This window comes from Myotis brandtii, unplaced genomic scaffold (assembly GCF_000412655.1).
Source record: "Myotis brandtii unplaced genomic scaffold, ASM41265v1 scaffold276, whole genome shotgun sequence".
NCBI classification, from domain to species: Eukaryota; Metazoa; Chordata; class Mammalia; order Chiroptera; family Vespertilionidae; genus Myotis; species Myotis brandtii.
Window position 1 is genome coordinate 2,862,455 of NW_005360509.1, and position 11,396 is coordinate 2,873,850.

Genomic DNA, 11,396 nt, shown 5'->3' on the forward strand with positions numbered 1-11,396 from the left:
GGGGTTGGGGCACCTTCCCCTGTCATGAACAGAGCAGGGCGGATAGGGAGGTTGTGGCCCCGCCCCCTGTCGGTTGGGGAGCCCCCTATCAGGCACAGAGCAGGGCCGATCAGGGGGTTGGGGAGCTCCCCCCTATCAGGCACAGAACAGGGTTGATCAGGAGGTTGCCCCCTATCAGGCACAGAGCAGGGCCGATCAGGGGGTTGGGGAGCTCCCCCCTATCAGGCACAGAACAGGAGAACAGGGGGGGTTGGGGAGCTCCCCCCTATCAGGCACAGAGCAGGGCCGATCAGGGGGTTGGGGAGCTCCCCCCTATCAGGCACAGAGCAGGGCCGATCAGGGGGTTGGGGAGCTCCCCCCTATCAGGCACAGAGCAGGGCCGATCAGGGGGTTGGGGAGCTCCCCCCTATCAGGCACAGAGCAGGGCCGATCAGGGGGTTGGGGAGCTCCCCCCTATCAGGCACAGAGCAGGGCCGATCAGGGGGTTGGGGAGCTCCCCCCTATCAGGCACAGAGCAGGGCCGATCAGGGGGTTGGGGAGCTCCCCCCTATCAGGCACAGAGCAGGGCCGATCAGGGGGTTGGGGAGCTCCCCCCTATCAGGCACAGAGCAGGGCCGATCAGGGGGTTGGGGAGCTCCCCCCTATCAGGCACAGAGCAGGGCCGATCAGGGGGTTGGGGAGCTCCCCCCTATCAGGCACAGAGCAGGGCCGATCAGGGGGTTGGGGAGCTCCCCCCTATCAGGCACAGAGCAGGGCCGATCAGGGGGTTGGGGAGCTCCCCCCTATCAGGCACAGAGCAGGGCCGATCAGGGGGTTGGGGAGCTCCCCCCTATCAGGCACAGAGCAGGGCCGATCAGGGGGTTGGGGAGCTCCCCCCTATCAGGCACAGAGCAGGGCCGATCAGGGGGTTGGGGAGCTCCCCCCTATCAGGCACAGAACAGGGTTGATCAGGGGGTTGGGGTGCCTTCCCCTGTCATGAACAGAGCAGGGCAGATAGGGAGGTTTGCATATCACCCTGATTAGCCAATGGGAAAGGGTGCGAAGTTACGGCTAATTACCATGTTTCTCTTTTATTAGATAGGATTCAGTTCTGAATTAGGATAGACCTTTACAAAGGCCCGCTCTGGTGAGCTACCACTCTGGAAATGCTATGACTTACCGCTTCTTTGCCTCTGGCATATTTTAACTCCTCATTCCACAACTGCTGCTGTTCATCCTCTAATTCCTTGGTTAATTTATTAATGGTTTGCTGCAATTCATTTCTTTCATGATTTATTCTCTCAATGTCTGCAACTGAGTACTTCTGGTTATCAACAATATTCTGTAGTCGAGTATTCTCCTGTTTCATTGTTTCACATTCTAGTTCTGCATAAAAAACACACAAATTTGTTAAATTCCTTCAATTTCTAGAAAGAAATTATGCCATTTATTTAGTAGAGTTGATTAAGGTGTTTAAATTTTCAAGTTATGTACATGTATAATTTTCTCGTTTGGATAATTCTATTTGATCCCACTTTGTTAATAACATTCTTAATAAACAAAGTTTTATGTGAACCTTATTTCCGTATTGCCATGCCATGTTTTTCAGAAAGTGCTACATAAAAAATATGACCCCGTGTATAATGATTACAACTAAGAACTGTTACAGCTAAGAGGGACAGTCTATTAATGTTCAATTCCTATGCGATTAACATTCTTATGCGATTCTCTGCAATATGCTTGAAAACCCATAAGTTCTTCATAAACAGAAATATTTTTATTAAAATAGATCAGTTTACTCTTATTTCACTGATATTTTAGTGGTTTCATCAGATACTAAGTAACCATAGTGATTAGGCTCTTGCTTTGTCTATTAGTATTTACCAAAATTTGTAATCCAGAATGATTATCCAGTACCAAGAAAATATGGGACATAGAAACAGCAAATGATTATGCAAGGAGGAAGAGAAGTTATAAAATTAAAAATATTTGGGGTTATATAGAATAGTGTTTTCTAACCTTCTGTGACTCATAGCTTGCAAAGAATATGAACACATTTTTAAGCAGGCTGGAATAATTGAAGATGCTCATGACCAAAGGGGCCAAGAGAGATCATCCTGAGGGCTGAGAGGATCAAGATCATGGTTTTGTTTTGCAAAGAATATGAAAACATTTTTAAGCAGGCTGGAATAATTGGATGAAGATGCTCATGACCAAAGGGGCCAAGAGAGAGCATCCTGAGGGCTGAGAGGATCAAGATCATGGTTTTGTTATAATCTATTTGTAGCACTGTTGCTGGGAAGCTCATAATAAATTAATGGTTGGCTTAAGTAAAATTTTATACAGGAGTCTGCACACAAAAATCTGTAATGTACAGTATCTGTAGAGTTTAAATATGTCTCATTCACTTTTGGCCATGAATGGCTTTAAATAATCAAGAAAGTTAAAGTTTAAATAATCAAGAATAAAATCATCTTAGGTTAACAGCTGTCATATTATTCTATCAAACTAAATCACTCTGGAATTGCAAATGATTGAAGTACTTCTCTCTCACTTTGCAGTTATTGGGGAAAAAAATTCCCAAACCAGAAAGTAGGAAGTATGAAAATTATCTTGATTAAACACCAATAAAGAAGATAGAATATTAATATTATAAAGTATTGATTTAACTGCATGACAAACATTGCTATAATAAGAAATTAATGGGGTGGCCCCATTAATTTGAGCTAACAGGAAAATGAAAAAGAGAAAGAACTTATGGACACGGACAACAGTGTGGTGACTGCGGGAAGGAGTAGGGTGGAAGAGGTATGGAGGGATAAATGGTGATTAGGGGAAAAAAAAAGTAGTCCATGGTTCATTGTCGCTATAGAGAACAAACATTAGAGATCAAATGTAAACTATTCAAAGAGTTGGTTTCGAGCAAATCTAATACATACAATCTGAGTTACTTAGCCAATCACACCATTAATTATAACCCTTGACAGATGATCAATATTTCATAGGGTAAGAGTTATATCAAATATCCTAAAGACAATCTACATAACTCCTATGTGAGGCAGACACTACCTATAAAATACAAAAAGAATAAACTGAAGCAGGCAAAGACCTGGGAAAATAGTATAGCAGGTTCATATACTAGTAGTTTTTTATTTTGTAACTGTAGTCCAATGGCCCTGTGATTTGTAGATAACTTCCTTTGTTCTGCTTCTGGCACTAGAGAAGTTTCGACAAATCATGTGCTAGTACAATAACATTTTCAGTGTTTTATGATTAAGATCATTGTGTTTATGAAAACAAAGTTAGGAACACACAGGCTATAAACAAACTTTCTTTAGTTGGGCTCCTGATTCATAAGAATTATAGTACTTGCCTCTTTTCATTGTATTTTCAGTCAGCTCAAGCTGTTGAGTAGTTTAGGCGGTAGTGATGGAGGATAAGATAATCATAGCACACTGAGGCTAGCAGTGATTTAAGAATCTGGCTAATTAATTACAACGTGGAATACAATATGCTAGTATTTATATGCAGGTAGCATATGCTCTTAGGTTAGGTCCCTCTTGGCTTCAAAAAGCCAGGTGCCTAAAAACATATTAGAAGGTATAGTAGGTTGAATAATGGCCACCCAAAGATATGAAGTCCTAATCCCTGGAGTTTGTAAACATTACCTTATTTGGAAAAGGGGATTTTGCAGATGAAATTTAGTATTTTGAGAAGAGATTACACTGGGTTATCTAGGTGGGCCCTAAATGCTATAGAAAATGCCCTTAAGGCCCTAAACGGTTTGGCTCAGTGGACACAGCATTGGCCTGTGGACAGAAGGGTCCCGGGTTTGATTCCAGTCAGGGGCACATGCCAGGGTTGTGGCTCAATCCTCAGTGGGGGCGTGCAGGAGGTAGCCGATCAATGATTCTTTCATCATTGATGTTTCTATCTCTCCCTCTCCCTTCCTCTCTAAAATCAATAAAAATATATTGTAAAAAATGCCCTTAAGGATAGAAGCAAAGAGAAACTAATACAGACAAGAGGACAGACATACAGGTCAAGTAATGTCAGAATGGAGGCAGAGATTGCAGTGACATAGCCACAAGGACAGGAATGCTGGAAGAGGCAAGGAATGGATTCCCCTCCACAGTCCTTGGAGTAAGCTGGTCCTGCCAGATTTCAAACTTCTAGCCTTTAGAACTGTGAGTGAATAACTTTCTGTTGTTTCTAGCCACTGAGTTTGTGGTAATTTGTTACAGCAGCCTCAGAAAACACTGAAAACTTAAAAGCCAGCCCTGGTCGATGTGATTCAGTGGTTAGAGCATCTGCCCATTGCGGGTTTGATTCCTGATCAAGGGCACGTACCTGAATTGTAGGTTTGATCCCCGGTCCCAACTGGGGCCGTGTGGGAGGCACCAAACCAATGTGTCTCTCTTACATCAATGTTTCTCTCTCTTCTTCTCCCTCCCCTTCCATTCTCTCTAAAAAATCAATGGAAAAAATATCCTCAGGTAAGGATTAATAAACAAACAAACAAAAAACCCAACACAAACCAATAAACAAACAAAAAAACTTGGTAGCCTGCTTTAGCTATTTACCATTAAAGGAAAAAAGATAAGATGACAAAGATGTCTCTATATATGATAAATCCCATGTAGGTCTCCATCCCAATATGAATGATGTCTTTTAGTATTAGCTGTGCTTACCTATTCTAGAAATATCTTCATCGAGACCATTCAATTTCTGGTCAAGAATGGCTGAATGAGACTCCAAATTGCTCATGTATGCCTGATATTTTTGAACATCTGCTTGTAAGGAAGCTTTCAGTTTTCTCAATGTTTCTAAACGATTCTTTAAAAGAAAAGAACATTAAATTAGTTATTCTCATCAATAATAATTCCATACTTTCCTTGAAAGTAAAGAAATACTTCTTAAATTCATCATGGAGAAGGGTAAATAGAGTTTTATTTTTAGAGGAAGTCAAGGGACTTTACTGTTATTACATAATTAAGGTGTACTTTTCAAGAAATCAGTTTGGGATAGAAAAAGTCAAAAGCCAGAATGAAAAAGCCAAACATTTAAAATCTGATATTTTACAGAACAGTCTAGCTGTTTCAATAATATAATACACAAAGTAAAATTAGGTATCTGAATATTATCAGTTTTTAGAAAGTCCCTAGAATACATTATATTATATAAACTCTGATTACTACTTCCTTTCCACTAACTAAAAAAATAAAATAAAATAAAAAAAATTAGGGCTCTTATATAGTGCTTCCTAGAGGTTTATAATATGGGGACCTGGTTCAAAATATCTTTTGGTCTTAGGTAAATAGGTAAGACTCTTTCATCATATTCTGAACATCATTAGTCCAAGACTGATAGATCCCAAGGGAAACCAAAGCTCCAGAGATACGAAATGTGTTTTCGTTGGGAGTTCTGTCCTATAAAAAATATTTAGCTTTTAAGAAGCTTATTTTGTAATCTATTAAAAAAATTGATAAATAGCTGGTATTCAATAAAGAGACTCAGAGTCCAAAAGAGCTAAGTAAGTATATAAGTTTATTGAAGATAAGCATGTTTACTAACCGGTTCTTTTTCTCTTTCTTGTTCCAATCTTGCGATCTGTTCATTCAGTGCTTTGTTTTTTGCTGCTAATGATTCCAGTTTGAAAGCATCTACATTAAATAAATCCTCTGGAGACAAAAACCAACAACTTCATAAAATCTCAAATCTTCCTGGAACATTGTCCCTCAGGTTTTCACCAATGCTCTCACAAAACACTTTCGGTGAAGGACACCCACTCTCTGTCAGATAGCAAACTGTTCTCCCTTCTCCTCTACACTCTCAGCCTCCTTATCCTGCTTTATTTTTCTGCATAGCACTTAGCACCATTGATTTACAGTTATTCATTTGATTACTGTCTCGGTCTAAAAGAATTTAAGCTCATTAGGGTAGGACTTTTATCACTTATTCATCACTGTATTCTTAGTGCCTAAATGGTTGCTGGAACACAGTTAAGTATAGAATAAATATTGTTTGAATAAATTTGATTAACTAATTATAAACAGAAGTATCCAAGAACTAAATAGACGCTTTCTGTATTAGATCACTATGAATTTTCCTTTTTTAAAACATTACTTACCTTGCTCCCTTTCCCATGTGAAATTATCCTGCTTACTCTTCAGGAGTATGAGAACATAGGGAATTGCTTTCACCTTTCATGGCAATAGTGGCAAGGCAATATTCTCCTGTTTTGATTGATTTTATTGTCTTTGGAGGAATAGCTTTACACAAATTTACCTATTTTACTACTACTCTGGCATTTTATATACAAGGCTATTTAAATAAAAGGAACAAAAATGTAAAATAATGCCTTTGGAACATTTTAGAGTTAGCTAGTACATACTGAGTGTCATTAGGTTATAGCTGAGTGGAAAAAGTTTTCTTTGGAAACGTAATGGACCACTAACTCTCTGTCACAAATTCTGAAAGCAACCTTAGGTCTTTTGACTAATTGATGCTTTAATTTCTCACATAGTAAAGCAAAGATATCACAGAAATATTATTCTTCAAGGGGAATAACACTTGCTGATTATCTTCTGTGCTTCTGGTAGTGTGTTTGATACTTTATTCACATGGCCATCTAATCTTGCAAAACTTTAACAAGTCGTTTGTTAAGTTCACATAGCCAGTGAGGAGCAACACCAGTATTCTTTTTGCTCAACTACTACTTCTTTTCACCAAGGAAACAATGAAGATAAAAATCAATAGGCATCCAAATGAATGTAATGTGAGTGCTTATATAAACACTAGTAGTCCTGCACACGAATCCGTGCGCGGGTAGCTTGCTGCCCTGCCCTCCTGTAGAACCCCCACACCCCCTCATAGCTTGCTGCCTTGCCCACTCCTGTAGCTCTCCACCTCCCACTTGCTTGCTGCCCTGCCCCCTCCTGTAGCTCTCTGCCGCCACCCACTCGTAGCTCGCTGCCCCACCCTCCTGCTGATCCGGTCGTGACGTGATCGATTGGTTGTTACCCTTCACGGCGTAACGACCATTTGCATATTACATCTTTATTATATAGGATTGGGTATGGTAAGCTAAGCTATAAATGACCAAAAGCAAGTATGCTAGGAATGAGATTACTTACTCAGCTTTGACTGCAACTCTGCATTCATCTCCTCAAAGCTGTCGGCACCGGTCATGAAGCTCTCATAGCATTTTACGGTGTAGTCCAAAAACAACTGATGAGGATAAGCAGTTTTAAAAACAAAACCATGATTCTCTATTTACTTTGTTTCACTTTTTTAAGTGGAAGTTTAAATTTGAGTTAAAAAAAAAAGTCAAGAATACTAATTAGCTATATGAACTCCTATAAATGAGACACAACCCTAGGTTATATCATTAATAATGCCGCATAGACTTGGTCTGCTATGTATTTCTAATACTGGGGACGAAAAATACACTTAAATTTGGATAAAAGTGATAGTAAACAGTAAAAAAACCCATACCTTCAGAATATGAGAAGGTCAAACAAGGAAGCTTGTTAATAAATACAATTCAACATAAAATGCACAAACTTATTTACTAGGGATAATCTACTTTATAAAAATTTTAATGAATCATTAATCATATAAGTCCAATTAAGCTGACAAGATCTAGTTGTGAAAACCAGAACTTAATAAAGATTATAATTTCATTGTAACTTCAGGTTTAAAAACGGCATGATTAGTAGAGATCTAAATAATATTATACTATCATTCTTAATATTTATCCAAGAGAAAGTAACACTGTATTTTGCATTTATGAGTTGTTTTGGTCACGGAGGATGCATACTTTGTTAGGAGGTAAGGATGACTCATCAGAATTTTCCATAGACTAGATGACGTAAATATCCCTCAAGACAAACCAATTCCCTTTGCACTGATTCTGTGCTTACAAGCAACCTTTTCATTTCGTGGCTGATATGAAAGGGGTATTCTGAATAGGCAGTGTGAGTATTCCTATAACAGGAAAGGTGTATCACTGATGGTAAACTAATACATTTTCAGTTTACTTCAGATAAGTTTTTTGTGAATTCAATTAGGATGAATCAGTTTCCTTTAAGCTTGGTCAATTTTGATTTTTCAGATTAAAAAACAGTTTACTTTAGATACGTTTTTTGTGAATTCAATTAGGATGAATCACTAGTTAAGTATAAAGCTTGGTCAATTTTGATTTTTCAGATTAAAAAACACAAAACACGTTTCTGGATCCACAAAGCTGTGGCTCAGAATCTGGTGAAGTTAAACAGTTGATAATTCTCTAATTAAAAATTGCACTTTATAGTTACCAAAGTGCTTCTCCATATATTGTCATCTGAAATAATAGTTAAAATAGCAAGAGTAAATTTCACTGGTTTAACCTTTAAAATAAATGTAAAAAATTAATATTTAATACGTATTGAACTTATAATTGGGTGAAAACTGAGGTACAAATAAACCTAGTTCAGTACACATATGCAACTTGAGAGGAGAATTTTCTTTCTAGCTGCTTCTCCATAGTTGAAGTAGTAAAGGGGCATAATTATTCTTTGTTAAAAAAAAAAAAGGCAATATCATATCAATCAGTTGATGCATCACTGAACTGTTTCATAGGTAGTAATAAAAGATGGATCTAAAGTTATTTCCACTTTCTTTTTTTGAAAAATGCTCCAAAAAGTGAAGATAAGAATTAGAGCAGATAATGTATATGTATATTTTTTAGGGACCTGCATGGTGATAGGTATTTTACATATGGCAAGGGACATTAATGTTTAATGTCAACATTATAAATTTATTCCTTACAGTTGTTTGCTCATTAGTATATATGAATTCGTTTGTTTTAGGAAATAAGGTGGGGCTAGTCATTCTGGGCTCCAATAGAGTGTGGTTTGGGAACCAATTTAGACTGTTTATTTTTGGAAGTGTTAAATCTGATCTAAGTGGCAATATGTCTAACTGAAAAGTCAAACACAAAAGAAACAAACAAAAACCCCACATGCAATATTTGAATACTTAACCAATTATGCTTTGCATTGACAAAGAATTATACTAAAATAATGCTGCCTTATTGAAATCCTGGTTCTAAGAGATAGGAGAGGAAAAGAAATGTTATTATGTATAAATTAACAATAACATGTCATGATTTAATTCCAATTGCCTTGTATTTTTCATTTACTTAGTTAACATTTTCAAATGTCTGTGCCTAATAAATTTCAGGAAGTTACAATATAACTCCAAGAGTAAATCCATTGACTAATATTTTAAAAAAATCATTTTAGAAGTTTTTCAGGAAGTAAAAAGACAAGTTCTACAAAAGAACATATTAATTTCAAGGTACACATTTATTTAATAATGTCATTTTATAGTTGATTACTATAAAATGATATTTATAGTAATCAGAGTTACCTTATTATACATGATTCCATCTTCAGTTTCTTCTCCCCAAGGCTGGCCATCATCAAATAAAGGTGAGCTTTCTTTCATGGCAGTATGTAACTAATCAGTACACAAGCAACATATTATGTTTATAAGAAAAACACACAGCTCTCATGTTATGTCAATTGTTTTTAGTGTCATTTTTCGATGCATTTACATTGCTCACACTTGAAAGTCTCTTCAGAGATTATTTTATTGAGCCTTAAATTATAATCCTTTATATTTTAGTAACTAAATCCCATAGGATTAAAAAAGAATGGGTTCCATATTTAGTTCTACAGAGAAAAATACGCTGATGTTTATACTATTAACCCATTGAAAGCATACACAGACATTTTTTTTTTAAAAATATACTTTTATTGATTTCAGAGAGGCAGGGAAAGGGAGAGAGAGTTTCTTAGAAACATCAATGATGAGAGAAAATCATTGATCAGCTGCCTTCTGCACGCCCGCTACTGGGGATCGAGCCTGAATCTGGGCTTGTGCCCTGACTACAATACAACTCAGGACCCTTCAGTCTGCAAGCCAACGCTCTATCCACTGACCCAAACCAGCTAGGGCATACAAACATTTAATACAACTCTGAGAATCCAAAACATAAAAGGTGAACCAATAATAATTATTTCTCTTTTATATGAACTCAAATTTTGGTGCTCAAATGTTATCTACTGACTCCTTCAGTATGTATAAATATGAAATTTAGATTGAATTTTACAATATAAAATCTTCAAAAGTACAATTGTTTAAGCTTAAAAATTACTACAGATAATAATTTATAGCAAAACATTCAGATGTTTATACTTTACTGGGGGCCCAGTGCACGAATCTGTGCACCTTGAAAGGAACTGTATCGATCCATGAATCAGGAGGTCACGGTTTGATTCCAGGCAAGTCACATGCCAGGGATATGGTCTCAATTCCCAGTAGGGGCATGCAGAGAAGGCAGCCAATCGATGATGTTTCTCATCATAGATGTTTCTATCTCTCTCCCTTCCTCTCAAATCAATAAAAACATATTTAAAAATATATATAACCCTTTAAAAGGAAAAAAAAGGAAAATTTAAATGAAATTGCTATTAAAATGTAAAGATATAAATGTATATCTAGTATAATGAACATTAAGCTACTAAGAAAAGGGCTATGCATTCGGAGTAAAAAGAAGAATGAGGTTTCTACTGAAAATATTTCATTAAATTTCCTTACCCTAGGGCTCAATACAGAATTCCTGAGTGGGAAGTCTCTCACTGATTCTTAAATTGCTATAATGTTGAGTTTCACTACCTCAAGCAAACCAAGATAGGAAGGAGATTTTGACTTTTATAATAAACTTAGAGTCATCTTAGGAGCTCACTTGTCAATAGAAGCCACAATAGGTATTCCATGACCTCCTGTAATCAATGTGAAAATGCTATCTCCAAACACATGACAACTGCTTAGACAAAAAAGGGTAAAGTGTTTTAGCAGCAACAGGGTTATTTGGTGGGGTGAGCAGAAAGACGGTTACCCAATGTCCATAGGTATCAGTGAGGAAAAACAAATTGATATATAAATGCTATATATAAAGTTCAATAAAACTTGACTTGTATTAAAGGACTATGGCATTGGATTTCTACTCCAATTGGGGGCATTGAATGTACTAGAATGAATACTGGGTCAAAATCCATCCACCCAGTGCCTGACTACATTTAGTTAAGAGCCAGCTGATGGGCAAAATAATGCTAGGTGGACAATATTGGTTTTAAGGATTCTAGCACTAAGTAGGGCAGGAAACTAAGAAGTTATAAAAAGAAACTGCATGAGGCTAGATAAAAATTCACACCTCTGAACAGTCAAAATACAGCATATAAATCAAGAGAAAGAGGAAAAAATACTTGCATCCTACACATAATAACTAATTTCTCCAACTTAATTATTTTTTATGTACAAAACTAGAGGCCCGGTGCATGAAAATTTGTGCACTCGGGGGGTGGGGG

General features: G+C 37.4%; 1 protein-coding gene across 1 annotated transcript in view; it reads right to left on the minus strand.

The window, feature by feature from the left end:
- NDC80 (NDC80 kinetochore complex component) overlaps positions 1-11,396 on the minus strand; it is a 37,531-nt gene that overhangs the window by 18,915 nt on the left and 7,220 nt on the right. Inside the window, exons 7-11 of the mRNA XM_005868744.2 lie at positions 9,394-9,483; positions 7,116-7,209; positions 5,554-5,660; positions 4,671-4,815; positions 1,160-1,365 (exon numbers count right to left, since the gene is read on the minus strand). Of these exons, the coding sequence (XP_005868806.1) occupies positions 1,160-1,365; positions 4,671-4,815; positions 5,554-5,660; positions 7,116-7,209; positions 9,394-9,483 (642 nt within the window). The remainder of the gene's footprint in view (positions 1-1,159; positions 1,366-4,670; positions 4,816-5,553; positions 5,661-7,115; positions 7,210-9,393; positions 9,484-11,396) is intronic.